The sequence below is a fragment of the Antechinus flavipes genome, chromosome 6 (assembly GCF_016432865.1).
Source record: "Antechinus flavipes isolate AdamAnt ecotype Samford, QLD, Australia chromosome 6, AdamAnt_v2, whole genome shotgun sequence".
Classification (NCBI taxonomy): Eukaryota; Metazoa; Chordata; class Mammalia; order Dasyuromorphia; family Dasyuridae; genus Antechinus; species Antechinus flavipes.
In genome coordinates this window covers 185,022,278-185,046,520 of record NC_067403.1, presented here as the reverse complement: position 1 = coordinate 185,046,520, position 24,243 = coordinate 185,022,278, and the positions used below count along the sequence as shown (strand labels likewise).

Below are 24,243 nucleotides of genomic sequence, written 5' to 3'. Positions count from 1 at the left end.
AGCAAGGAAAGAAAGGAAGGAGAAAAAAGGAAAGAAGAAAAAGGGGAGGAGGAGAGAGGAAGAGGAGGAGCCGCAGACGCCGCGCACTCCCTCCTTCCTTGGCTCGCTCACAGACTCACCCATTTGGGGGCCTCCCGAGGGGGTCCAAGTTCAAGTCCAAGTGGGGCCGGCACGAGGGGAGCCCTGGCGGGGGGCGCCGTCCTCTCGGGGCAGAAGGGCTGGGGAAGGGGGGGCAGCCTCAGTGGGTGACCGCCTCGGAGCCCAGCTTTGGCCCGCTGCGCAGGCAGGCGGGCAAGGGGCCAGCGGCCGGAGTCGGAGACACCCCGCCCCCTCCGGCAGAGGTCTGGGCCGGCCCTGCCAGGGCAGGCGGGCGGCCAGTGGTCCCGGGGAGCAGCAGCAGCCCGGCGCAGCGCGCCCGGGCATCCGCCGGGGGCCGGCCTGGGGGCAGCGCCGTGGCCTTGGCCACTGCCAGGGGATGCCCTCCCGGTTCTCTCGTCCTCGGCCCCGGCAGCCCCGACCGCCCCTGGGCTGCTGGGCACCCCCTGGGCTCCTGGGCTGGCCCCAAACGGGAAGCCGGCAGCCCTGGGTCTCCCAGGCACCGCAGTCCCCTGCCGCAGAGAGCACCCCTTTCACTTGGGCAGGGATCACTTCTCCAGCCCGCCCACACACACTCAAACCCCTGCCCCGAACCAATGAGCAGGTATCTCTCCTTCATCCCCGGCGTCTCTCCCCTGCAGCTCACACACACTAGGTGCTTGACAAAAAGGCATTCCGATAGGCTTTCAAAGCCCTCCTCCCGGCAGACCCCGGGGGAGTTTACATTTGATCCTTGGAGGTCACAGACTAGTTGTCTAATTTTATCTGGTGCCATAAAGCGTGCCTCACTGAGATTGGTCATGTTGGAGTCCCGGGTTTATGGCCTGAGCCTGCTGACTCTGTGTACTACCACAGGGAACCAGATACACACTCATGATTCTTCACTGTCCACAGCTGAACTAACTCCACCCACCAGCCTTCAACAAGGAACTCCCCCTCCCCTTCCTTCTGTACTGACCCAGACCCAGATGGGGTCTCTCCCTGATCACAGGGATACGAAGGACCCAGGTCAAATGAATTGCCCTCTGCACAGTGCCCAGCATCTAGTAGGTGCTCAATAAATGCTGAGTCTCTCCCCTCTTCCCCTACCAGACCATACAAGGAGAGCTCAGTGGGTGGCCACCCAGGTACCAGAGCTTCTCTCTCTTCATCTCCAACGTTGCCCCACTCAACCCCACACACACAGCACAGCAGCTTCTGACTTCTTCATAATCCAATAACAATCCCTCACATCAAACACCAGACTGGGAAGTTGCGGAACAACAATGCTTCAAATCACCTTACTCAGGTAAGTAAACAAACCAAGTTTTCCCGACTCAGAATTTCATAATCACTTCCTCCAGATTGAATCCACTCAGAGAATTTTTAACACACCCACAAAGAAGGAAGTGGAAGAAGGAAAAATCACAAGGACCAAATCCCACACTGATCCACAAACTAATTCCTTGAAAATCACTAAAGTTAAAAAAGAGGTAAATGGTGATTTTGAAAATAGGATGTAGAAAAAAAAATCTTTAAAGGAATCCTTTCTTAAAGATTTATAGAATTACTTTCTTTAGCATCTATTAAAGAATTAGGGTTATGCTGCCACTACAAAACTACCTTATTAAGAAACAAAACTAAATAGTCCATAGAGCATAAAAATGAAATACTAGCAGCTGTCCACTGAGTTTCCTATGAAGCCATATTAGGAAAAACCATTTTTTTAAAAATGAAGTATTTTATATTACTGACATCAACAAGGCAGTAGAGGTTGATATGAAAAGTTACTTCAGCCTTGGAAGCTGCCCTTTGTCCCTGTCATGAAAGCTTATTCATGAAGGTTCCTGAGAAAGGAAAGCAGAGAAGAGGGCATAGAACTGTGCTAGAAAACCCCAAATGTCAACAGATTGCCTTCCTTCAACCCAACTCAAATGCCACTTCCAAGACCCTCCCTGAATTGTTCATAGGACTGTGCACCCTCTGATGGGGAACTCCTGGAACCCGGAGCCCGCCTCAGAGCTGCAAATCCCTGCCGCCCCTGCCTCAAGTGCCTGCCACCCAACCACAGAAAGGACGGGCTGGAGGGGACTTCGGAGCTTACCGGTCCAACCCATCCCAGTCCCAGGTTACGGGCTTCTCGGACATCTCCAAGCATGACGAGGAACCCACCACCTCCCAAAAAGCCCCTTCTACTCTGGACTAAATCCAATTGTCAGGAAGTATGGTACAGCACTTCCCTGCCTCGTCCACAGGGCCCGCTCGGGGAGGAAGCAGAAGGGGAAACCATCCTCCCAGTGTCAACCCTTTAAATACCTGTAGTCAGCTCCCATGCCCCCTCCCTGACTCTTCTCCAAACAAAGCCCCCTCAGTCTTTTAATCCAATCCTCACAGGGCACCGACTTGAGGTCACACTCCTGCGGGGGAGGCCTGAACAGGACCCAGAAGAGAGTAACTCTCACCTCCCCTTTCTAATGCAGCCCAAGATAGTATCAGCTTTATTGGCTGTCCTACCACACAGTTGGCTCGCATTGAGCACACATTGAGCTTAGAGTCCATTAAAACTGCAATCTCAACCCAAGTGTCAGTTTTTTAAATTCTGTGCCATCCTCCACTCATAAATTCCTTCCCTCTTAGCTATTGCTGCTCTTCTCTCCAAACTTCAGTCCTACTCATGAACCACAGAATTCTCCCATTCTCTCTCTCTCTCCTTCTCCCTTTCCCCCTCTTTCCTTCCCTTCCCCTTCTCTCCCTCTCCCTCTCCCTCTTCCTCTTTCTTTCTTTCCCTCTCTCTTCTCTCTTTTTCTGTCTTCCCCTTTCCCTCTCCCTTTTCCTCCCTTCTCTCTCTCTCTCTCTCTCTCTCTCTCTCTCTCTCTCTCTCTCTCTTTCTCTTCCTTTTGCTCCTTCTTCACTTGTTTCTTCTTTTGCTTCTCTTCTGCTTCTACTTCTTTTGCTTCTTCTGCTTCTTCTCTCTCTGGGTCTGTGTGTCTCTCTCTCACTCTCTCTTTCCTCTCCCTCCTCCCCATTCCTTTCCCTATCATTGGTTCTTTTAGTCCTGCCTTCAAACAAACCTAATTTTTTCCTATCCTTTAAAAACCCTTCATTAGATCCTGCCACTCCCTCAGGCCACCATCCCATCTCTTCTGTTTCTCACTCAACTCACTGAGTTAAACCAACCTCCTCCCACTCCTAGATTCTGACCCTGTCACTCATTCCATGGAGCTAACCACTCCCAAGTCCCCAGTGACTTCTCAATCACCAAATCCAATGGTCTTTTCTCCATCTTTTCTTCCTGGAGACCACCTCCACCCTGACTTTTCAGAATGATGCTCCCACCTGTCTGAGTGCTCCTCCCATGTGAGTGCTCCTACCGTTTCCTCTGCTGACTTCATCTTTCAAACCTTACCTTTAACTTCAGCTGTTCCCCAAGGCTCTGACCTGAGCCCTCTCCTCCTCTCCTATAATCTCTTGATAACATCATCTTCAACTTCCAGGGATTTAACCACCATCTCTATGCAGATGACTCCCTGATCTCTCTCTAACCCCAGACTCCCACCTGAGCTTCATCCATCACAAATGGCCTGCTGGTTACTTCAGCCTTATGTTTTATCTACTGTGGACATTTATTAGCTTCTCCAAACTTGCCTATTTCTGTTGAGGACATTGCCATTTTTCCAATTCCCCCAGATTTACAACTTCAGTCAAACTTCATTCCTATGTCCCATCAATGGCCACATCTTGCCATCTGTCTCTAAGCCTCCTCTCCTGTCTGTCAATCCCTCCCACAACCAGACCCCTAGATGAGGGTTTTTTAAAATTTTTTTCATTTCCATTTCCATTTTTTAAAATAAAAGCTGTTTATTTTCAAAATATATGCATAGATAATTCTTTCTCTTTTTTTGCTGAGGCAATTGGGTTTAAGTGACTTGCCTTAGGGTCACACAGCTACATAAATAATTTTCAACATTCACCCTTGCAAAACCTTGTGTTCCAAAGTTTTTTTCTTCTTTTCTCCCACCCTATCCCTTACATATATATACGTCCATAATTATCATGGTGCACAAGAAAAATCAGATCAGATCAAAAAGGAAAAAAAATGATAAAGAAAACAAAATGCAAGCAATTTTTAAAAATGAAAATGCTGTGTTGTGATCCACACTCATTCCCACAGCCCTCTCTCTGGATGCACATGGCTCTCTCCATCACAAACCCATTGGAACTGGCCTGAATCACCTTGCTGAGCCACGTCCATCAAAACCGATCATTGTATAATCATTGTATAATCTTGCTGCTTGCACCCTTTTTTGCCCAAGAAATTTTTACATGACTGCAGGTATAAAACTATATAAAACAGGTGTACAAATCAAACATTTACTGTAATAAAGCGACCCCTTTTGCAATTTCACAACCCCTATATTCAGTTTTGAGACCCCCCCCTTCTTGTTCCTGGTTCTGCCTTTTGACAATACCCAGAACAAAGTGAATCCTCATCCTGTGAATCCCCCCAGGTACCCCTGCTGCCACAGACTTCCCCTCCAGGGTCACCCCACATAGAACTTCTATGGGCATTGTATGCTCTCTCCCCGGATGAGTTCCCTGAAGATGGGATCTCCCTTGTCTCTGTACCCCCAGTGCTTAGGACAGAGCCGGCACAGACTCGGTGCCCATACCCGCCACCTTTTAGCCCCAGTGGGCCCAGAGGCCCCCCGTGCAGCTGGGGTACCACCTCCTAAGGGAAGCATTTCCTGATTTCAGGTTTAGTGTACTCAGTCCCAAACTACCTACATGGAATAATCTGGGCTACTGTTGTTCCCCTAACCCCCCAACAACCCCCTTCAGAACACAAACTCAGAATGGCCACAGTTTTGCCCCTATACCCGCAGGCACTTACTAAGCTGTGCCACGGCTGCCCTCGCCCTCCGTGGATCCCGCAGCCTGGTCACTTCCAGCAGCTGACGGAGGCAGAGATGCCAGTCATGGAAGAGGGAACTCAGCCCTGGACCAGGTGGGGCAGGAAAGGGAAAGCTGTCTCCAGGAGGAGCATCCATCCGCTTGGCAATTAATCATATTATGGGAGGGAAGGGAAGAGTCGTGGTTTCTTTGGGAAGCTGGGAGGAGATTTTAAAGGTGGGAAGGGCTTTTGAATTCACTTGAGAGAAAAGGAAATGGAGTCCCACCTTTTAAAGTATCTAAAGCAGGATTTGATTCCAAGACCCCTGCTGCCCTGGTGTTCGGATGCCAAGATGTGCCAGTGGGCTCAAGTGCATGCACGGTCTGCTGACTGAACTGCAGAGCTGGGGCCCCTGTGTGTTCTCACTCACTGCCCACCCTCCCTGCTGGTGAGGGATACCCCTCCTGCAGAAGCCTCGGCCCTGAAAATCCTTCCTCGGCAAACCAAAACCTGAAGCTGGCACGGGGCACCTGGGGCTCAGCCCCACGCCAGGCACTCACTGGGGAGAAGCTGGAAGGCCTTTTGCGGGCTGATCACCTGCTCCTCTCTCAACTTGGGCTTCGGGGATGATCCTGCAAGCAGGAGCCAAAGGAAGGGGCTTGGCCTGGGGTCTGCTGCTCACTTCACTCACCCCACCATCTCCCAGGGAGACCCTACAATCCACACCCAGGGCAAACCGGGGCCAAGGCCAGGGCCTCCTCTTCACCAGCAGGATCCCGGCTCAGACCTGGGTCCCTGCCGTCCTGGGGGCCAGCCTGGGGCTTCGGGGCACTTCCTCCGACTCCTCCCAGAAAGCTCCGGCCAACAGAGACTTTGCTCAAAGGGCCCATTTGTCCAGTGCCTTCAAACAATGCTCTTCTGTGACATCAGGCAGCTTGAAAAAACAAGACGTGCCTTTCCCTTTCTGCTCCAGAGCCTCCTGGGGCTTCCTGAACCTTAGAAACATCCCAGCAAGCTCAGTCCTGGCCAAAAGACCAGGGCCCCGGGTCCCACCAGAGCCAGGAAAGCCTCCTTAGGCAGGATCTGCTCCTAATTAACGTCCTCCTCCTCTTCTTCCCCAATTTCCAGAGTGTGGCAAAGGGCCCAGCCCAGGAGATCCCCCACCACACATACACACTCCAACAGCCCTGCTATTTTTAGGTTTCTGCCCACCGAGTTCTACTGGACCCTGAGGCCCCCTCCCTCTCCCTCTCCCTGACTTTCCTTGGCCACCCTGGTACAGGCTGTCCTGTCCTGCCCAGCAGATGAAGGTCCAGAAAACCGACCCTAGCTCCTAAGGCTCCCCTGCAGCCACAGCCAGACCACCCAAGCTCCATATGTAAACAGACCCGGGACCCCCACGTGGGAGCTACAGCAGGGTGGGAGGCAAGGGCAGTCAGAGTCTACTGACCTCCCAGATACCGGGCCCTGCTGGGCTCCCACACAAGTCCACGAGATAGAATCTCAAGTAAGAAGCCTACAGAAAAACCCCGAGGATCCAGAGAAGGGGGAAACCATCTCCGACAGGGAGCCATCAGGCGAGAGAAGCTTCGGGAGACAAGCAGGATTTCACCCAGTTCATACCATCCATCAACCTGTCATCCACAAGCCTCCGGGTCCTCCTCCCTCCTTTCTCAGGAACTAGGATTATTAAACAACTAACATTTATAGGAGCTTCAAAGGCTGCAAAGTGCTTCAGAGACGCAGTCCCATCTGAGCCCTCGGACAGCCCTGTGAAAGAAAGCCACGTCTATCCCCATTTTACAGATAAGGAGACTGAGACTCGGAGGAGGTTAAATGGACTTGCCCAAGGTGACCCAGCTCAGAGACAGAACTGAAGTCCAAGGTCTGTGTGTGTGTTTCTCTCTCTTCCACCCCCAATACTACCCCATAATAATACCTTGCAACATTGTAAAATGACATCTGTCAGGGTCTATTTGTATGGAGCACTGGACTTGGAGACCTGAGTTCAAATCTTGTCTGAGACATTTAACTACCATTTGCCTCAATTTCCTTAACTGTAATATGGGGATAATAATAGCACCTACTTCCCAGAGTGGTTGTAAGCATCAAATGAGATGTTTGTAATTTTATTTTTGTTTGTTCAGCCACGTCTGACTCTCTTTGACCCCGTTTGGGTTTTCTTGGCAAAGATGCTGGAGTGGCTGGCCATTTTCTTCTCCAGCTCATTTTATAGATGAGGAAACTGAGGCAAAGGGGGTTAAGTGACTTGGCCAAGGTCATACATCTAGCGCATATCTGAGGCTAGAGTCTTTCCTGACTCCAGGCCCAGCACTCTATCCACTAGGACAAGCCTAAGAACTTTCGAAGGGTCACAAGGCTGGAAGAGCTGCCAATTTCAAAAACCAATGTTTTCCATCACATCAAACTTTCCATGAAGAATGTATGGGTGCTGGGACCTTTGATGCATGTTCTATAATGAATTAAATGACTATCAATCTTTCTTCTCACTAGAGGCTACGCTGGAATCTTCCTGAGGGCAGGGAACAAGGCTGCTTCTTCTTGTCTGTCTGTCTCTTAGTCTGTCTGTCTGTTTTTGTCTGTCTCTCCCTCTCTCCCTTCCTCTGTCTCTCTCTCTCTCTGTGTCTCTCTGTCTCTCCCTCTTTCTTTCTCATTCTCTCTCTCCCTCCTTCCCTTCCTCTTTCTCTCTGTCTCTGTCTTGTCTCTCTGTCTCTGCCTCTGTGTCTCTTTCTCTCTATATGTCTCTCTCCCTCTCTTTTTCTCTTCCTCTCCTTCTTTTTCCTCTCTCCTCTTCCACTTTCTCTCTCCTCCTCTCTCTCTCTCACTTTCTGAGCCTCTTTCTCTCTCTGTCTCTGTCTGTCTCTTAAGTCTATCTCTCTACCTCTGTCGGTCTCTTCCCCATGTCTTCCCATCTCTCCCATTAGATAGTCCACATGAGGTGACCCTACAGAGGGAGGGAGGGAGCAGATGAGGAATTGGATGGACTTGAGTAAGGGGAGCGAGACAAGGAGGCTACCACTGACTGACCATTCTAACTCATGCTTCTACAAAGAAGAATTCACATTCCCTCACTCATCAAGGAGCTGGAAGGAAAGCCACCAGATATAAGTGATTGTGTTGGCTGATGACAAAGGCCCTCTGGGAAGGTTCAGTCTTTTTACAAGAAGCACTTATTAACCCAAAAGATTTTTAATTAGTAGAGGGAGTCAAGGAGGACCTTTTGAAAACCCGGAATCACAGAACGTTAAAGATGGAAGAGAGCATCTAGTCCAAAGAGCTTATATTTTACAGATGGCCTCCATCTCCTACAAAAGGCCTTTCCTCATTCCTCCAGCCATTAGGGCACTTCCCCCTCATCCCTGCCTTCCAATCACTATCAACAATTACTCTTAATTACCTTTTGCATGCTTTGGGGCTGAGTTATATGTCAATTCAAAATCATAAAATGGGAAAATGGGAGCCAATTTGGCCCCAGTTACACAATAAAGCATGATCCAACCTCTGCTTCAAGAACTTCATGGAGGGGAAGCCGTCATTCCTGAGACAAATGATTACTTTTTGAAAAACTTGAATAGTTAGGAATCTTCATCTATTAATGAGCTTAATTAGCTTCTCTTCACCCTACCCCCACCCCAGTATTCCTGGTTCTGGGAGCCCAGAAGAACCAGCCAGTCTCTACTCCACATGTCAGCTCTTCCAAACCTTCAAGAAAGCTAACCCTCAGTCTTCCCTCCACGGCATTCAGCATCCCTGGTCCTATTTTACAGACCTCCTATGATACCGGCCTCTTCTGGACACTCTCCAGCTTAGCCAGAATCCTTGGAATGGAACAGAATTCTCCCGCTGAGGTTCAACTGAGGCAGAGTTCCCTCTTGGAAGCCACACCTCTCAAGTTCATCTCTGTCTTTCTGTCTCATCTGTAAAATATAAGGTTCTTGGATTAGATGCTCTCTTCCATCATTAACATTCTGTGATTCCAGGTTTTCAAAAGGTCCTCCCTGGGCCTCTTCTACTAGTCTGAACACATTATTGAGCATCTCAGGCTGGGAGATCCCTCCCCACCCACTGTGATGTTTTTAGACAAACTGTTGTCTAACTAGACACACGCCCCATTCACTTGGGAAGGTGACTATTGAACCCAAGTGATTCAATTGCTATTTGCATTCATTGCTATTTGTCTAATTCAATTCAGCCCTGTATCAATCAAGATCATTTTGAAGGCTCATTCTTCCATCCAAAGTTAGCTCTTCCAGCTTAACATCCCTCGAGTCCCAGTTTCAATTGATCAATGATGGACAGAAGCAGTTACACCCAAAGAAAGAACACTGGGAAATGAATGTAAACTGTGTGCATTTTTGTTTTTCTTCCCGGGTTATTTTTACCTTCTGAATCCAATTCTCCCTGTGCAACAAAAGAACTGTTTGGTTCTGCACACATACATTGTATCTAGGATATACTGTAACATACTTAACATGTATAGGACTGCTTGCCATCTGGGGGAGGGAGTGGAGGAAGGGAGGGGAAAAATTGGATCATAAGTGAGTGCAAGGGATAATGTTGTAAAAAATTACCCAGGCATGGATTCTGTCAATAAAAAGTCATAATTGTTTTTTAAAAATCCCTCGAATTCACTTCCCTCTGGACACAGACTTTTGGGGGATGTTTGTACCAATTATTCCTACTGGACTACTTTCATAAAGCTCATTAAGTTTGGCTAGCTGACACCCAAAGAAAGAACACTGGGAAATGAATATAAACTGCTTGCATTTTTGTTTTTCTTCCCGGGTTATTTATACCTTCTGAATCCAATTCTCCCTGTGCAACAAGAGAACTGTTTGGTTCTGCACACATATGTTGTATCTAGGATATACCGTAACCTATTTAACATGTAAAGGACTGCTTGCCATCTGGGGGAAGGGGTGAAAGGAGGGAGGGGAAAAATCGGAACAGAAGTGAATGCAAGGGATAATGCTGTAAAAAATTACCCTGGCATGGGGTTCTATCAATAAAAAGTTATTTAAAAAAAAAAAAGTTTGGCTAGCGGGTTGATATCAATGGATGATGGAAGAAGTACCATCAGTGGGGGTTTATGTGAGTAGGTTTGGAACGACAAATGATCTCCTAAAGAGAAACCCTCATAGTAGCTATTTTAAAAGTCACAGAATTAGTAAGGAAGAGCTAAAATCCTGGTTTCATCTTGGGACGAACCCAGAAAAACACTCCCCCTTGCCCCCAGTGACTTGCCAAGAGACAAGTTACAAGGCTACACAAAAATATAACTGGAGTCAGGGAGATTCTTAAGTAACTTCAGCAGCCAGTAGAGTGGGATTATCCAGAGAAATTGTGCCCATACCATCTTCTACCTTAGAACTTGGGAATTAAGCTATATAATTTATTCATATCCAAAATGAAGGAACTGCCAGGTCAGGTCATTAGCCACACCTGGAGAGTCCCAGAAAAAGGTAAACAGAGAGGAGAAAGTGGTGAAGGAACTTGGAGGACAAAATCCAACTTCCTTCTTAAATGAATGAATGGATACCATTTATTAAGTGATTTCTGTGTACAAAGCACAGTGCTAAACATTAAGAAAGCACACAGGAAATTAATGATAGTCTCAAGGTACTCCTCTCCTGATTAGGAAATAGGACATAAATTTTTTTGTTTCATGGATGAGGACTTTTGAGAAAGAAAATGATGAAATAACTTTTCTGTGGTTTCCCAGATTGTAAGTGGTCAAGGTGGAATGGAATCCAGATCCTCCTTGTTCCAAGCACATATTCTACCATGCTGCTTCTAGGTCCCAAACAAGAAGAGCTGGCTTTCTTGCCCCAGAATTCAGAACTTGGAACACAGGACTAGACACTACATACAACCCAGTTTAATTCTGGCACCAGAAGGAAAAAAAAAAAAAAAGGCTTCCAGTGAGAGCTGTCCAAAAGGGGAGAGGGGGTGGAGAAAGGAAGGAGCTTCCCATAATAGGTGTCATTGAGCAGAGGCCCAATAACTTCTACCAGGGCACCAAATAGGGGTTCTTGAGGATATGGGTTGGGTGGGATGGCTTCTGAAATTATGGGAGAGGCAGAAACCAAAGGAACAGAAAAGCCAGATGAAATACCTGGCTAAATTCAGTATCCCCTTTTTTGGAGGGGGTAGATGGGAGCAAGGGCAGAAAGTTACTTCTAAAATGAAGTCCTTTCTTCAAACATAAGTATGTCCCAACCCCTGCCCGGCCCATTCCCGGAGGGCTAGGCTAGCTGTCTCCCCGGAGTTACAACACATCTTCAAAGTCCACTTGGCTGAAATGAAATAAATTTTCCATTCCGACTGTGCCAAGGACACATCGTGCACCCGAGGGAGAGCTGGTTCAGCTCCTCCTCCCTCTGCCCCCTCCTCCTCCCCACCTCCCTGCTCCCCAGGAAAGGGCAACTTCCTGCTACCTGCTTCTTGGGTAAGGTGCCCAGGTGGGGCTCTTCCTCGGGAGACCCGATGTTCTGATTCAAAGCCTCCTGTTCGTCACCAGCCCCTGCCCAGTGCCCCGGCTTCCGCCTGGCCCAAAGCAGCAGCCTGGAGAAAGCCGGCCATGCCTAAAGATAGCACTGCTGGACATTCCTGCTGCCGCCTGGGGCTGGAGAGCTCCCTGACCTTTACAGAGGCTGCTCCACCTCGAAGGGGAACCATGGCCTGGGGATGGAGGGAGGGCGATTCCTCCTGGTTCTAAGCAGCCCCTGGCTCCCCTTCTCTGCTCTTCACTGTCCTGGGATGCTTCCAACTCCCCACTGCTCCGGGGCCTTTCTGCAGATCAGCAATGGGGACAGCCAGCAAGTTTTCTTTGAAGTGGCAGTTGGGGAGGGGGGGAGGGAAAGGGAGGAAGAGTGTTGACAGACTGGAGGACCCGGAGGAGAAGGAACCCGAGGCTTCGCCCAACAGCTAGGGAAGGGCTGGGAGCCTGGAAGCCTTCTCTGATGCCCCAGAAGTCAGGATCGCCCTTATTGTAAAATTCTCTTTTCTGGTCTAGGTTAGACAAAGAACAAGCCCTAACCCATCCCTCTAAGCCTGTTCAGCTCCTCTCCCGTCTCCTTCTATAAACTGCCTTAAATCAGGGAGCATCTAACTGGCTTTTATATCCCTGAAGTTTCTTAGTAGAGTGTTTGATACACAGTAAGTATTTAATAAATACTATCTCATTCATTCCTAACTTCAACAGTAATGACAATCCTTCAATAAGCATTTATTGAGTACCAACTGTGTGCCAAAGACTGTGGCAGGTGCAGGGGGATATAAATAGAACTTAAGAAATGGCCATACAGAGGCAGCTAGATGACACAGGCAATGGAATACTGGCTTGGGGTCAGGAGGACCTGCGTTCAAATCCGGCCTCAAACACTTAACACTTTCTAGCTGTGTGATTCTGGACAAGTCACTTAACCCCAAGTGTCTTACCAAAAAAAAAAAAAAAAAAGGCAACACACAGGAAAATCCCAGCAACTGGACTCTCCTGAATGATCCCACATGCAAGTTTTTGAAAGAGAGATGATAGGCTCAAAAGGCCGTGGAATCCATGGGAATCCAGTTTATAGCCCTTAGTCTTCTCCTATTGCTTACTATCAATCATTGAGCAAGACCCTTCACTGGATAGGTTTCCTACTCTGGGAAACAAGGAGGATAAGCTAGATCACCACCAAAATCTTCTCCAACTTCAAAAGTGGCCACCTCAATGTTGAACTGAGTGGATAGCTCCATCTGGACACCCCATGGACAGCACAAACCCATCATGTCCAAAGCTGACATTATGCCCTTCCTTTAACCTGTCTTTCTTCCAAAATTCCCTTTCTCTAGTAAGGACTGGATTATATTTCCAGAATAATTTTTTAAATTTTATTTTTCTGAGTTAAACAATAATCTATTTTGTCTCCTTCCTCTTCCCCACCATCCCTCACACCTAATCAATCTTTAAATGGTCAATTCTAATCAGATTTGTCTCACATCCCTCCCCATATCTCTGCCTCTAGTCAAATCTCTCCAATGCATCCTCTGTGGAACAGCCATTCCTAAGGCACAGGTTTGTCTGACCCACCCCCTTCCTCTTTAGAGTCAGTGAGCCAGCTCCTCTGCTTGCCAGCTCACTAATCTCTGTGCCAGCCTTAGGACACAGTGCTCCCCTCCAACAAACTGACCATCTGATGTTTCCAAAATTCAACAGGCTATTTCCCATCTCCCATGGTCCCATAAGCTTGGAATGCCCTTCTTTTTCTAGAAGCCCTAGCTTCCTTCAAGGCTTGGCTCAGCTACCAATTCTACCACAAAGATGCTCCTGACCCCCTTCGTCAACTGTAAATGCCCTCTCCCTCTTCAAATTTTTGTGCTTTGGCTTAGCTGAGGCCTGTAGAGTCTCAAACTCAAAATACCCAAACAGAATTCATTAGCTTATCACTTGTCTCCTAAGTTTCCCTAAAACTATTATGGGCAGCATCCCTCCTAGTCCTTTGGGCTCCCAACGTAAGAGACCTTCTGGGCTCCTCACTCTCCCTCACTCCATATCCAAGGTATTGTAAACATACCCCTTCTCTGGGGCAGACCCTCAACATGTCATGTCTGGACTACTGAACAACTGCTTTATCTCTCTCCCTACTCCGGTTCATCCTCCACTTAGCCATTAAAAAGATTTATCTAAAATAGGTCTGATCACATCATCCCTTACTCAAGAAACATCAATAATAATTATTATCATCTTTCTTATTATTATAATAAGAAACTTAACAGTTTTCCACATCACAGCTTTTCCCATTATGGTTTCGATATTTCATACGGATGGCATAGGATGGCATAAGAAACTAAATAAGAATTTTTTTGGGGGGAGAGAGGAGGTTGCAGAAGCTGTAGAAAATACCCAGAAGCCAGCAGACAATACAGAAAAAAGATTAGAAACTTAGAAATGCATCTGTGTATTAACATCTAACATATTTTTATCTTTTAGTACCATAATAATTCAGACTTCTCTACGCAGATTTTCCAGATCAGGGGAGGAATCACATCCCTAGCTCCCATGATGTGGAAGGGAGAACTATATACAACGGTTTAAACTTTGCAAAGCTCTTTAGGTTCATTAAGTTGCCAGCTCCCAGCAGCTGCCTTCTACCTCTAGGAACTCTTGGGAAAATGAAATCAGCCCCTGGCTCAAAGATTATTTGGAGGCCTCATTACTTCCCTCTACATAGTCCATGATCCACCCACACTGGCTTTCTGTTGCTCACACTCAACTCGTCACCTCTCATCTCCATGCCTTTGTATGTTGGCCCCTATATTGCTATGCATTCTCTCCTTGCCTCCAATGCTTAGAATCCTTTACCACTTAGACATTGCCTCCCACCTGCCTCTTTTTCTAAACATCTCCCCCAATCCAGCTGCTAATGCCCACCTTCTTCCCCTCCCAAAACACCCCTGAATTTATTTATGTGATATATTTCCTATGGCCCTCCCTCCAGCCCCCTAGGTGAATAACCTCAAAACCTCACTCTCCCTCATCACATCAACAGCCACACATCTTGATTCTACTTCCTTCAATATCATTCACTCCATTTCATTTTCTCCCCAACATAGTCCTTGCCTCAAAGGATTAGACTATTGCAATGGCCTCCTAATGGGTCTCCTTATCTCCACTCTTCTCCCACTCCCAGCCCTGGCCTCCAAACCTCCTCCCAAACATCTGCCATTTCCATAAACTCTAAGGATTCCCTTCTCCTCTGGGGTGAAATAAGAAAATTCCCTCTCCCTCCCTCACCTTTTATTCCCCTCGAATTGATCCCATCTTCCTCCCCTGGTAGCCCTTCCAAACTTTCTCTTCTGTTCCCCAGCCCCCCACAGCACCCCCTTTTCCAACCCCTCAGTGGAGGACATCCCTTCTTACTTTACCCCTCAAAATGGGGCTATCTGACATGACCTGCCTCTTCTCCTCTTCTCCACATCTCATAACCTCTTGACTTCTTTTACTGAGATCAAGCCCTTGGTTCCCTCCTCTCTCACTTTCTCCTGCAAATTGTCCCTTCAGTCATCCCCTCTTCAACCTCTTCTTAAGTTACTGGTTCCTTCCCTATTGCCTTTGAAAACGCAGCTCGGTAGCTCAGAGGATAGAGCCCTGGCCTGGAATCAGGAAGACTCACGTTCTTGAATTCAAATCTGGCTTCAGGCACTCTCTGTGTGAACCTGGGCAAGTCACTTAACTCTATATGCCTCAGTTTCCCCATCTGTAAAATGAGCTGGAGTAGAAAATGGCAAACCACTTCACTATCTCTGCCAAGAGAACCCTAAATGGCCTCACAGGGAATTAACACACAACTGAGAACACCTAAATACCCTGCAACACAGCTTCAAAGGTGCCCAATCTTTCTCATCCTTTATAAAAATCCAAAACATGTCACTAGGCCCTGCCATCCCTTCAAGCTATTATTCTATATTTCTCCTCCATTTTGGTCTTCTCAGTCAAACTTCTGGAGAAAAAAAAAAAAAAGGTCTTTCTATTATTGCTATATCACCTTCCCTTCTCAACTATTTGCAATCAATCTGGCTTCCAACTTGATTTAACTGAAACTCCTCATTTTCAGACGCGATGGTCTTCTCATTCCTCACTTTCTCAATCCCTCAGCTGACTGTGATACTCTTGACCGCTGGCTCCTCCATTCCCCTCTCTGGGTTTTCATAGCATTATTTCTCCTGCTCCTCCCTCCTGCCTGTCTAACTGCTCCTCCTCAGCCTCCTCTGCTGGCTCATTCCCCTCATGTCACATCAGCACCCGTGGGTGTTTCCCAAGGTTCCTCTTCCCTTCTCTCCACATTCTCTCAGCTATGACTCCGCTGCCATGGATTGAAATTCTCTTTATGTAGATGAGGCATAATTCTATCTCTTCAGAATGTGACTGCTGAATGGCTGAGAGATTTCTGGAAGCAGAGAAGAAGTAACAGAAAATACAAGCTTTGAATAGCAAATGGGAGGCCCCAAAAGCACTGGGGAGGGATACCTCTGAAGTGTCCCCAATGTCTCACTACTTGCAACTTCCAAAGGCTTTTAAGGGCCAATCTCCCCAATAACACTGTTCTCTCCCCATTGGAGCTGACATTCCACCTCTCTATCAGAGGGCTTTCTATGACTCAAATGAATCTGTATAACTTCCCCAATTACTGTTTTACTGCTTGCTTTGCTAAATAGGTTTGCTCACGATCTGTGACTGTCTTTGTGTAATAAGTAGTTAGTGGGAGGAGAGCTAAGATTGCCGAGATTAAGTTGTTACTTTCCAGATTTGGACTTTTTATTTCAAAGGCATGAACAGAAGATGGAAGCAATGGCAGATATCTTAGCACAAATACAAGAGTAACAATATTAAGAGAAATGGCAGAAGTTCCGACAACAAAAAGATAAAAAAAGGCACTTCAGTTAGAGAAATAATTTAGATACATTATGCATTGCAATTCATTTACTTGAGATTAAAATTTTTTAAACAACTTTAGCTGTATTGATATTAAAATATCAATTCTACAATAAATTCTTTTTAAAAGAAAAAAGAAAAATACTGGAGAGTGAGGGAATGATTTCTCAGTCATGACCATCCACCAGCTCCCCACAAAGGTAGGGCTCCCTGCAAAGTAAGATTGGGGCAAAGCAGATCTATAAACACCTATTACATGAAGACTGAGAAGGTCTATTATAAACTGTCTAAATTACAAGCAACTATTGAGTCAATGGTTAAGGACCTACTATGTGCTAAGTACTGTGCTAAGTATTGGAGATACAAAAAGAGACAAAAAGAGCCTACGTAGAGCTTGTAGTCTAATGTCTTTACCTCTCGGAGCCTCAATTTCCTTATCTGTCAAATGAGGAGATTGGATCATGCTTAATCCCTTGGGTCTCAGTTTCCAAATCTGTCAAACTGGAAATTGCACCCAATAGTCACAGAAGGCCCTTCCAGCTTTAAGTGCCCTCTGCCTATGCCCAAAAGCTCTCCGAGACTCCTTCCATCCCCTTAAGACTAAAGCTTGGTCATTGACTCTAGCAAGCCGAGTCCTAATCAGGCCCCTAAAGCCATTGTTTGCTCACCACTCATACTCACAATCTGAGTGATTTCAAGGCATGATGCAATGCAGGATGAAACCGGCGTTAGAATGGCTTTCCAGGAGAAGGAAGAATAAATAGAGGTGACCCCTGAGGGCTGGCTCTAACCACGTCTCCTCATTCCTCCAAATCCAGGGCCCTGCCCAGTTCCTCAAGCCTCACTTAAGTGTGCTCAAAAAGAAAGCAGATCTATTACATGGGAAAGCAGCCTGCTCAGGAAGGGGGCCTAGTCCCAGGCCTCAGCCATCACTCATCACCTGAGCTCTGCAGGCTTTGTGGACAGATTCCACCCCAGGGGGCCCGGACACCCAGGGGAAGCCCCACCCCCACTCGTGTCACGGAGCTCCAGCTCAACTGAACGCTTTAGTCCTAGTCCCATCCCCCACCGCTCTTCTAATTAAAGGTTTCCATCCACCCTGTTTCTATTTCTTGCCCCTGAGAGCTGAACTGCCCAAGGGAGTGGTACATCAGGTGGGACACGTTCTACCAATTCTGTATGCCTCTGGTTATTTCTGTGTCACGTTCCCCTTCGGAGGGGATCCCCTTGAAAGCAGAGATCACATTTCTGCCTTCCTTGGTATGCCCAGGTCAGTGCCTGGCACATAGTAAGTGCTTAATAAATGCTCATTGGGTAACCGATTTCCATCCAGCATGCAGTGCCCAGGAGGGCAGAAACTCTAGTAATTAGATTTACAGATGTCATAATTTCAGTACCCCAAAGTAAGGGGCCAATCTGCCCTTCCTCCCTGACCATTTCTCACAAAGCAAACACAAAACATATGGATCAGCCCTCTGGAAAAGTGGGCACAGAAGAAAGTCCCACCTTTTCCCCAGCTCTCAGAGAAGTGATTCACTAGGGTTAAATATTTCCAGGGCTCCTGGCCATTCGCAAGATCAGGTTACCATCCAACAGGTGGCTGGGACCCACAATAGCAAGTAGCATTCAGGAGGTGCTGGGACCAGAACACAGTCACCATCTCATCAAGAAGTCACCAAAGGCTTTAGGCTCTACCCGACCGGGGCTCCGCTTCGGGGCCATTGCAAGGTGCCAATATTTTGGACTTTGGAAGAGCACTTTGGCAGATCACCCATTTACACAAAAAGTTAAACATTAATTTTCTTTAAAAAAAAAAAAAAAGCACACAAGCTTCTACTTTATCATGGCTGCTCTCTATCCTATACCAAGGAAAGGAATCCTGCATCCAAGAGAAATACATTCTTCCAGATATCTTCTAGGATTTAGATTCTTAGAAAAGGGCAGAATTCCTGCCTCCAAGAAGGCGGCCTTCTCTCTATTGCTCATCTGTCCCTAGGCAACTCGACTTGGAATGAGTTTGAGATACCACATGGACTCAACCCTCCACCTGCATTTCAAGGCCACCCAGACTTCGTCACAGGAGGACGCTTCACTTGGTTTGCAAAGATTATGTTCTTCACCCTTCCCCTTTCTGAGTCCCCAAGAAACTTGGGGCCTAAATTATTCCTTCATTGCCCAGAAGACTCCATTTTACCCAATCCATAAGGAAACATGTCTTCTAGATCCAAACACAAAGAGGACCCTGGATGTAGGGTCAGGAAACCTCAGGTAGTTACTAAGATTCTGGGCCCCTACCTCAGTTTCCCAGACCTGATAGCCTCTAAAGTATCATCCAGCTCCAAAATTAGGCCTCTTTGTTCAGAAAAAAAAAATGTTCATGCCTACTTTAAGGTGAGTTCATTTATGTTTCCAATTCAGGTGGCAAAGTTAGGTTATGATTCATCAAAGAGGTCAACAATTTTATCCTGGACACAGTACTGGGTACAAACAATACCAAACCAAGAAGGTACACTACTCTGCAGGTGACTGCATTCAGAAAGGATAGGTCAAATCTAAAAACATGAAGTTTGAAGATTGAGCCTCACAAGCACAGGATGGGGAAGGCACAGCTAGGTGGCAGCCTGTCTGACAATGATCTCAAAGTCTCAGTGGACCACTAGTCCCTCAAGTCAACCTCAATATGCAAGGGAGGAAAATGCTGATAGGACTTGAGGCTGCTTTAATACGGACAGGTAGGAGACTCAGGATGAAGCTACATAATCTGATCAGACCACACCTAGAGCAGTTTGAATTCCACATTTTCAAGAGACTAGGGTCAAACAAAATAGGGAAGGACCAGAAACCACACCCCCTGATGAAATGATTAAATTGGCCTAAAATGAATTAAAGAAGTTTAGCCCAGAGAAGAAATGACTGGGATGGAGGGAGGGAGAGGAAGAGGAGAATCAGGGAAGGACAGGAAAGACCATGTGCACTGGAGCCACTAGACTGGAACCACCTTCCTGGAGCTGCTCCTCCAGGACATTCCACTACAATCTTTTCAAGTATCCTCCATTATCAAATCAGAGATGGACTAGTTGCTGCCTAAGCTCCTTTTAAATTCCTATTCCATAAATTGGGTCTTAAGTCAGGAAGACCTGAATTCAAATACTGATTCAGACACTTAACAGCTATGTTAAGTGTCATCTCAATTTTTCATCTATAAAATGGATATAATAATTGTGGTTATCTGCCAGACTCGTTTTAAGGATTGGATGATATATTTGTAAAGTGCTTACTTAGCACAATACCTGACACACAGGAAGCAACTAAATACATGCTTACACCTTTCCCTGCCTCCCATATATAAATACAATTTGTTAGTTGTTTGCTTATTTGGAAGGGGCTGGGAGGAGTACTCACTCCCCAGGGAGGCAATGAGGAGGCTGAAGGAGGGGAAACAGTCTTGTCCCCTTGAATCAGAGGCTCAAAATCAAAAGTTCTGATGTTTATTATGTGTGTGGCCCTAGGTAGTCCCCAAAGCTCTTTTACTGGTCAAATGGGGGTTGGATCAGAAGACCTTCCTATATTCCCTCTAGGCCTCAAGTTTCCTTATCTGGAACATGAGTGACTGCATGAGATGATCTCTGAGGTTTTTCCTCCCTCTAACTAAATCTGTGGCCCAGTTTTTGTACTTGGGCAAGTTGGTCCCTGCTCCTATTCCCACATTAAGTTTCCTTCTCTGTAAAATGAAAGGGTTGCCCTCTCCGAAACAGGGCTGAGATCCATCCCAGTGAGACCTCCGTCCCAGAGGGCTACATGCTCCAGAGGTCTCCCCCAGCGTTCCTCGCCCATCTTGGGTATGACTTTTCTTCATCAGCCTCTCTAATGTACCTACCATGTATCAGAGAGTGAATTTGTGTCTTATCAGCCGAGTGGACTAGAAGGAGGTTCTAACCCAAAGTGTGCCCCTCCTCCAGCCTTGGACTGTGTGATGAATGAATGAGAGTTAGTTTGAGCAGCTCTCTGGTATTCAGACTAGATCAGTCTAGAAAGGACAGAAGAAAGGCTTGTTATCAGCCTGTAGGAACAGATAAGAATCTGCTTGTTGTAGGAGATACACATCCACTTTATCATGGTCATATGTTTTCCAGGGATGCTAGGGGCCATCTCATTCCTAACTGGAAGACAAAGTCCACCAGGTCAGTCTTTTCACTGCTGGCCCAGCTCAAAAAGCCTCTGCTTTTCTACCTCGGTAGGCACAAGCTCAAAAAGCCTCTGCTTTTCCACCTCGGTAGGCACAAGCTCAAAAAGCCTCTGCTTTTCCACTTAGGTAGGCACCAGCAGAGTTTATATGGCCTGCAAGGCCTTGGGGCCATGCCTGTAGTCTCTCACAAAAGTTTAGAACTTCGGGGAAAAGAAATTCAAGGCCAAAAAAGTGAGTTATATAAAGGCCAGTGGTCAGAAAGAGAAAAGGAAGGCTCTCACAGAGCTTTTGGGCTGTACTAGTTGTTCCTATGAAAATGTAAAGCATGACAAGGCTTAGAAGGTCTCAAGCACACTGGGTGCTCATATACAATAGTAATAGTGGCCTTGAAAGCCTTATGCAAGTGCTTGGAGGGTATGTAGCACCTTCTGTGATTTTCACATGGAAAAAGGTATACTTTTAGTCCCCTATGGAGGCAGGGAAACCAAACTTCCAGAGGAGCCATACAAATGGCTACATGGAGATACCTGGGTCTCCCCTGGCAAATTCCAGCAGGCTTTCCACACAGTCTCCTATCTACCAAGCTTTCTAGGAAGCCAAATACTTCGGCAGATAGGATGGATAGTGATATGCTTGACTGGAGAGAATGACCGCCTAAAGGCGATCTGAATCAGTTTAGAAGTTCCCACTAAAGCTTTTTCTTTCTAGATGGAAAAGTGAGCTTCAGACCAGCTCAGTCCAACTGCCACCAACACCAAAGCAAACCAAGTCAAACTTGAAGGCTCAGTTCTGGAGAAGATTTATTGTTTCTATTTATGTCTTAAAGGCCACACCTTAAAATCTTTCTCTAGCCTCAAGCCAGAGCTCCAGTCCCAGAAGGGGTCAATAAGAGAAAGTCATTCATGGCTACAAAAAGTCAGGAGGAAAGGAGCATTCTCAGGCCCCCAAAGATTCCTTCCCTATTCCTTAGGTTTCAATGTGCTCCTGTGATCAATGGGTAGCCTTTCACCAGGCTCAGGAAAGCTATAAACAAAGTCTCAGGTACTGCTGAGGCACACTTGGGAGAGAGGCTGGGAGGAGAATCCAGGATACGCACAATTGATGTCAGGGCAAAGCTTTCTAGGCAGTTCTCTATGCCTGGCACTGAGGCAAGTTGTGGGCTCCTGCCTTTAGGGAGCTGACGCTCTCCCAGACTTAGACTTCTGAGACTTGAAAGAGTAACATTAATATTTGACATTATATAGCAGGTCCTAAGGTTTGTAAAGCGCTTCCCAAATACTCTCATTCTGTCCTCAGACCACCCAGGGATGGGAGGGAGAGGATGTTATATCACTGTTCCTTGAGGCAGACAGAGGTGGAGATACCTGTCCAGAATCCCAGCTAGAATGGTCTGAAGCTGAATTTGAACTTAGGATTTTCTGACTCAGGTCCAAAGCTCTAGGTACCTAACATCCCTTAGAAGCATACTCTCATCTAACATATATAGGACTGCTTGCCATCTAGGGGAGGGGGTGGAGGGAGGGAGGAGGGGAAAAATCGGAACAGAAACGAGTGCAAGGGATAATGTAAAAAAATTACCGTGGCATGGATTCTGTCAATATAAAGTTATTATTAAATAAAATAAAATAAAATAAAAAACTTAAAAAAAAGAAGAAGAAGCATACTCTCCTTGATAAAAGGATTCAGGAGGCATAAAAGCCTTTTCCTAGAACGTGGTAGAAAAGAGTCAGACCCCCTTTCTCTTCATTAAAGAGAACCCTGAAAGCAGTCATGGAGTAGGAGCAGGGGAACAGGGTAGACTTAGAGACTGTCAGATAGGGGCTAGAATCTGGCCTTAGGCCCATCCTGGCTGGGGAACGCTGGGAGAGCTCCTTGGCTGCTGTGTGCCTCAGTGTCCCCATCTGAAAATGGGGATCATAACAGGATCCAAGAGAAAGACCTCTGCCTGGGACCATGAAAGCATTACCTAAGGTCTTGGAAGACTGAAGGCCGAAGGGATCTATTGGTCAGTAAGACATTGCTATAGAAATAGGAAATGCTCCCATTTTGCAGATGCAGAAACTGAGGCTAGGAGCAGGTGGGGGGAACCCCTTCCCCACACACATACTCACAGACTCTGAACACGAACACACACACACAGAGACTGCCGAGGCCAACGCGACTTTTGAACTCAAGGGCAGGGAGGGCTCCTAGCCCCTTCCCACAATTACAAGAAGGGGAAGGGCAGGCTGGGGAATCTGACCAGTTACCAATTTACCAGGTCTCAGACGCCCCAGGTTACGTGTTAACTAGGAGATTCCTGGCCTGGTTCACATGCGGGATCTCCTCACAGGGGGCTGGCACCAAGGGAACCTACTTCGTAAGAGAGGCAGCAGAACCACCCCTCCTCACCTCCCACAAGGGCTCGGTGCCCGCGGGCTCCGGGACAAGAGTGTGTCGGTTAGCGCACTGCTGGCACACAGGCTGACCCAGACTTCCCTATGGATAGCTGGGTAAACTGAGGCTGGGAAGAGCAGAGCTCTAAGGCCAAGTTCCCCTTGGAGGGAATGGTCAGGCTGGCTGACCTTGGAGATGTGCCCTGGGGAGGGTGCCCCTCTTCCCCAATCCGCCCCCCAACACGGCCACGCACGGAACCCAAGCCAGAGCGCCCAGAGCCGCAGTGCGTCCTCGGACTCGGCCCAGAGCGTAGACAGAGCCACAGAGCCACGGGCTGCCCCTCCCCACTTGCTTCCCGCCCGGCAGTACCTGAGTGCTCGCGGGGCTACCAGACGCTCCATCCTAAAGCCCGGAGTCCGGGGTCCCAAACTCAGTCAGGCCCGGGCCGGGGGCCGGGACCGGGCCGGGCTAGCCGCTCCTGCCCTCCAGCCACAGCCTCCGCCGATTTCAAAGCGTCCAGCCGCTCCAGGGACAGCCAGTGACGCGCACCCTCCGTCGGGGGTCACTCTGTCCCCACCTGTGCGCCCTCGGCCGCCCCGCCCCCATCCCGTGGCCGCCACGGCCCCGCCCCTAAGGCTTCCTCTTGGGACTCCGCCCTACATGCCCGCCCCCTTGGGTCTGCCCCACGTGCCCGCCCCTTTGGGTCTTCCCCACCACCCCGAAGTGTCCCGCAGAATTTGGAGCCCTTCCACAGCGCCACTCTGCTAGTGACAGACCCGAGCGCTGGCCCTGCGTTCTGGGGGCTCGCCGCGCCCCAGAACGGCTCGGGCGGACACAGGTCGCAGAATTGGGGGTGGCTCTTCATTTAGGGTTACAGCCTTAGGACTGGAGTCCGGCAGCCCAGAGACAGCCATGGCCCGGCCCCAGGTCACTCAGCAGCCGGGGTGGACTCTGTGACTCCTGAGAGTTTAGCCCTTACCCGGGGATGTGTGGCGGGGAGCGGGGGGCGGAGGAGAGAGAGAAGTGTTGGAGGGGGGCATGGCAACGGGCTCCGGCGCCTCTCCTCTGCCCTCCTCCCACCGGCCTGGCCTCTGCCGGATGCCTAGGGGCAGGTCCCATGCCAGCTCCTCGGAGCTCTGACCCGCGGGTAACCCTGAGGATCGGACCCAGCCCTTCAGTCCCATTGTCTGCCATGCCAGGGGAACCTGTTTGACTTCATTTTTTCCAGGAGATACCAATGGGGGGGGGGGGGGGAGGGAGAGAGAAAAACCCCAGCCC

At 48.0% G+C, this 24,243-nt stretch overlaps 2 protein-coding genes across 4 annotated transcripts in view; one reads left to right on the top strand and one right to left on the bottom strand.

Annotated features, from left to right (window-relative positions):
• MTUS1 (microtubule associated scaffold protein 1) overlaps positions 1 to 23,523 on the bottom strand; it is a 126,135-nt gene extending 102,612 nt beyond the window's left edge. The window contains exon 1 of one of the 3 annotated variants that reach the window (XM_051966318.1): positions 23,335 to 23,523. The gene's annotated coding sequence lies outside the window, so the exon portion shown is untranslated. Of the gene's footprint in view, positions 1 to 119; positions 228 to 8,756; positions 9,406 to 23,334 lie in introns of those variants that run through there. The other 2 variants (XM_051966316.1, XM_051966317.1) reach the window with 2 other exon arrangements.
• On the top strand, positions 23,161 to 23,733 carry LOC127541491 (basic proline-rich protein-like). Its single transcript, XM_051966732.1, has one exon. The coding sequence runs from the start codon at positions 23,161 to 23,163 to the stop codon at positions 23,731 to 23,733; it is 573 nt and encodes a 190-aa protein (XP_051822692.1).
• Positions 23,734 to 24,243: the final 510 nt, after the last annotated feature.

What these genes read in the sequence shown, in the direction of transcription:
- LOC127541491 (XM_051966732.1), top strand. Translation starts at nt 23,161, where the DNA reads ATGTGCCCTGGGGAGGGTGCCCCTCTTCCCCAATCCGCCCCCCAACAC.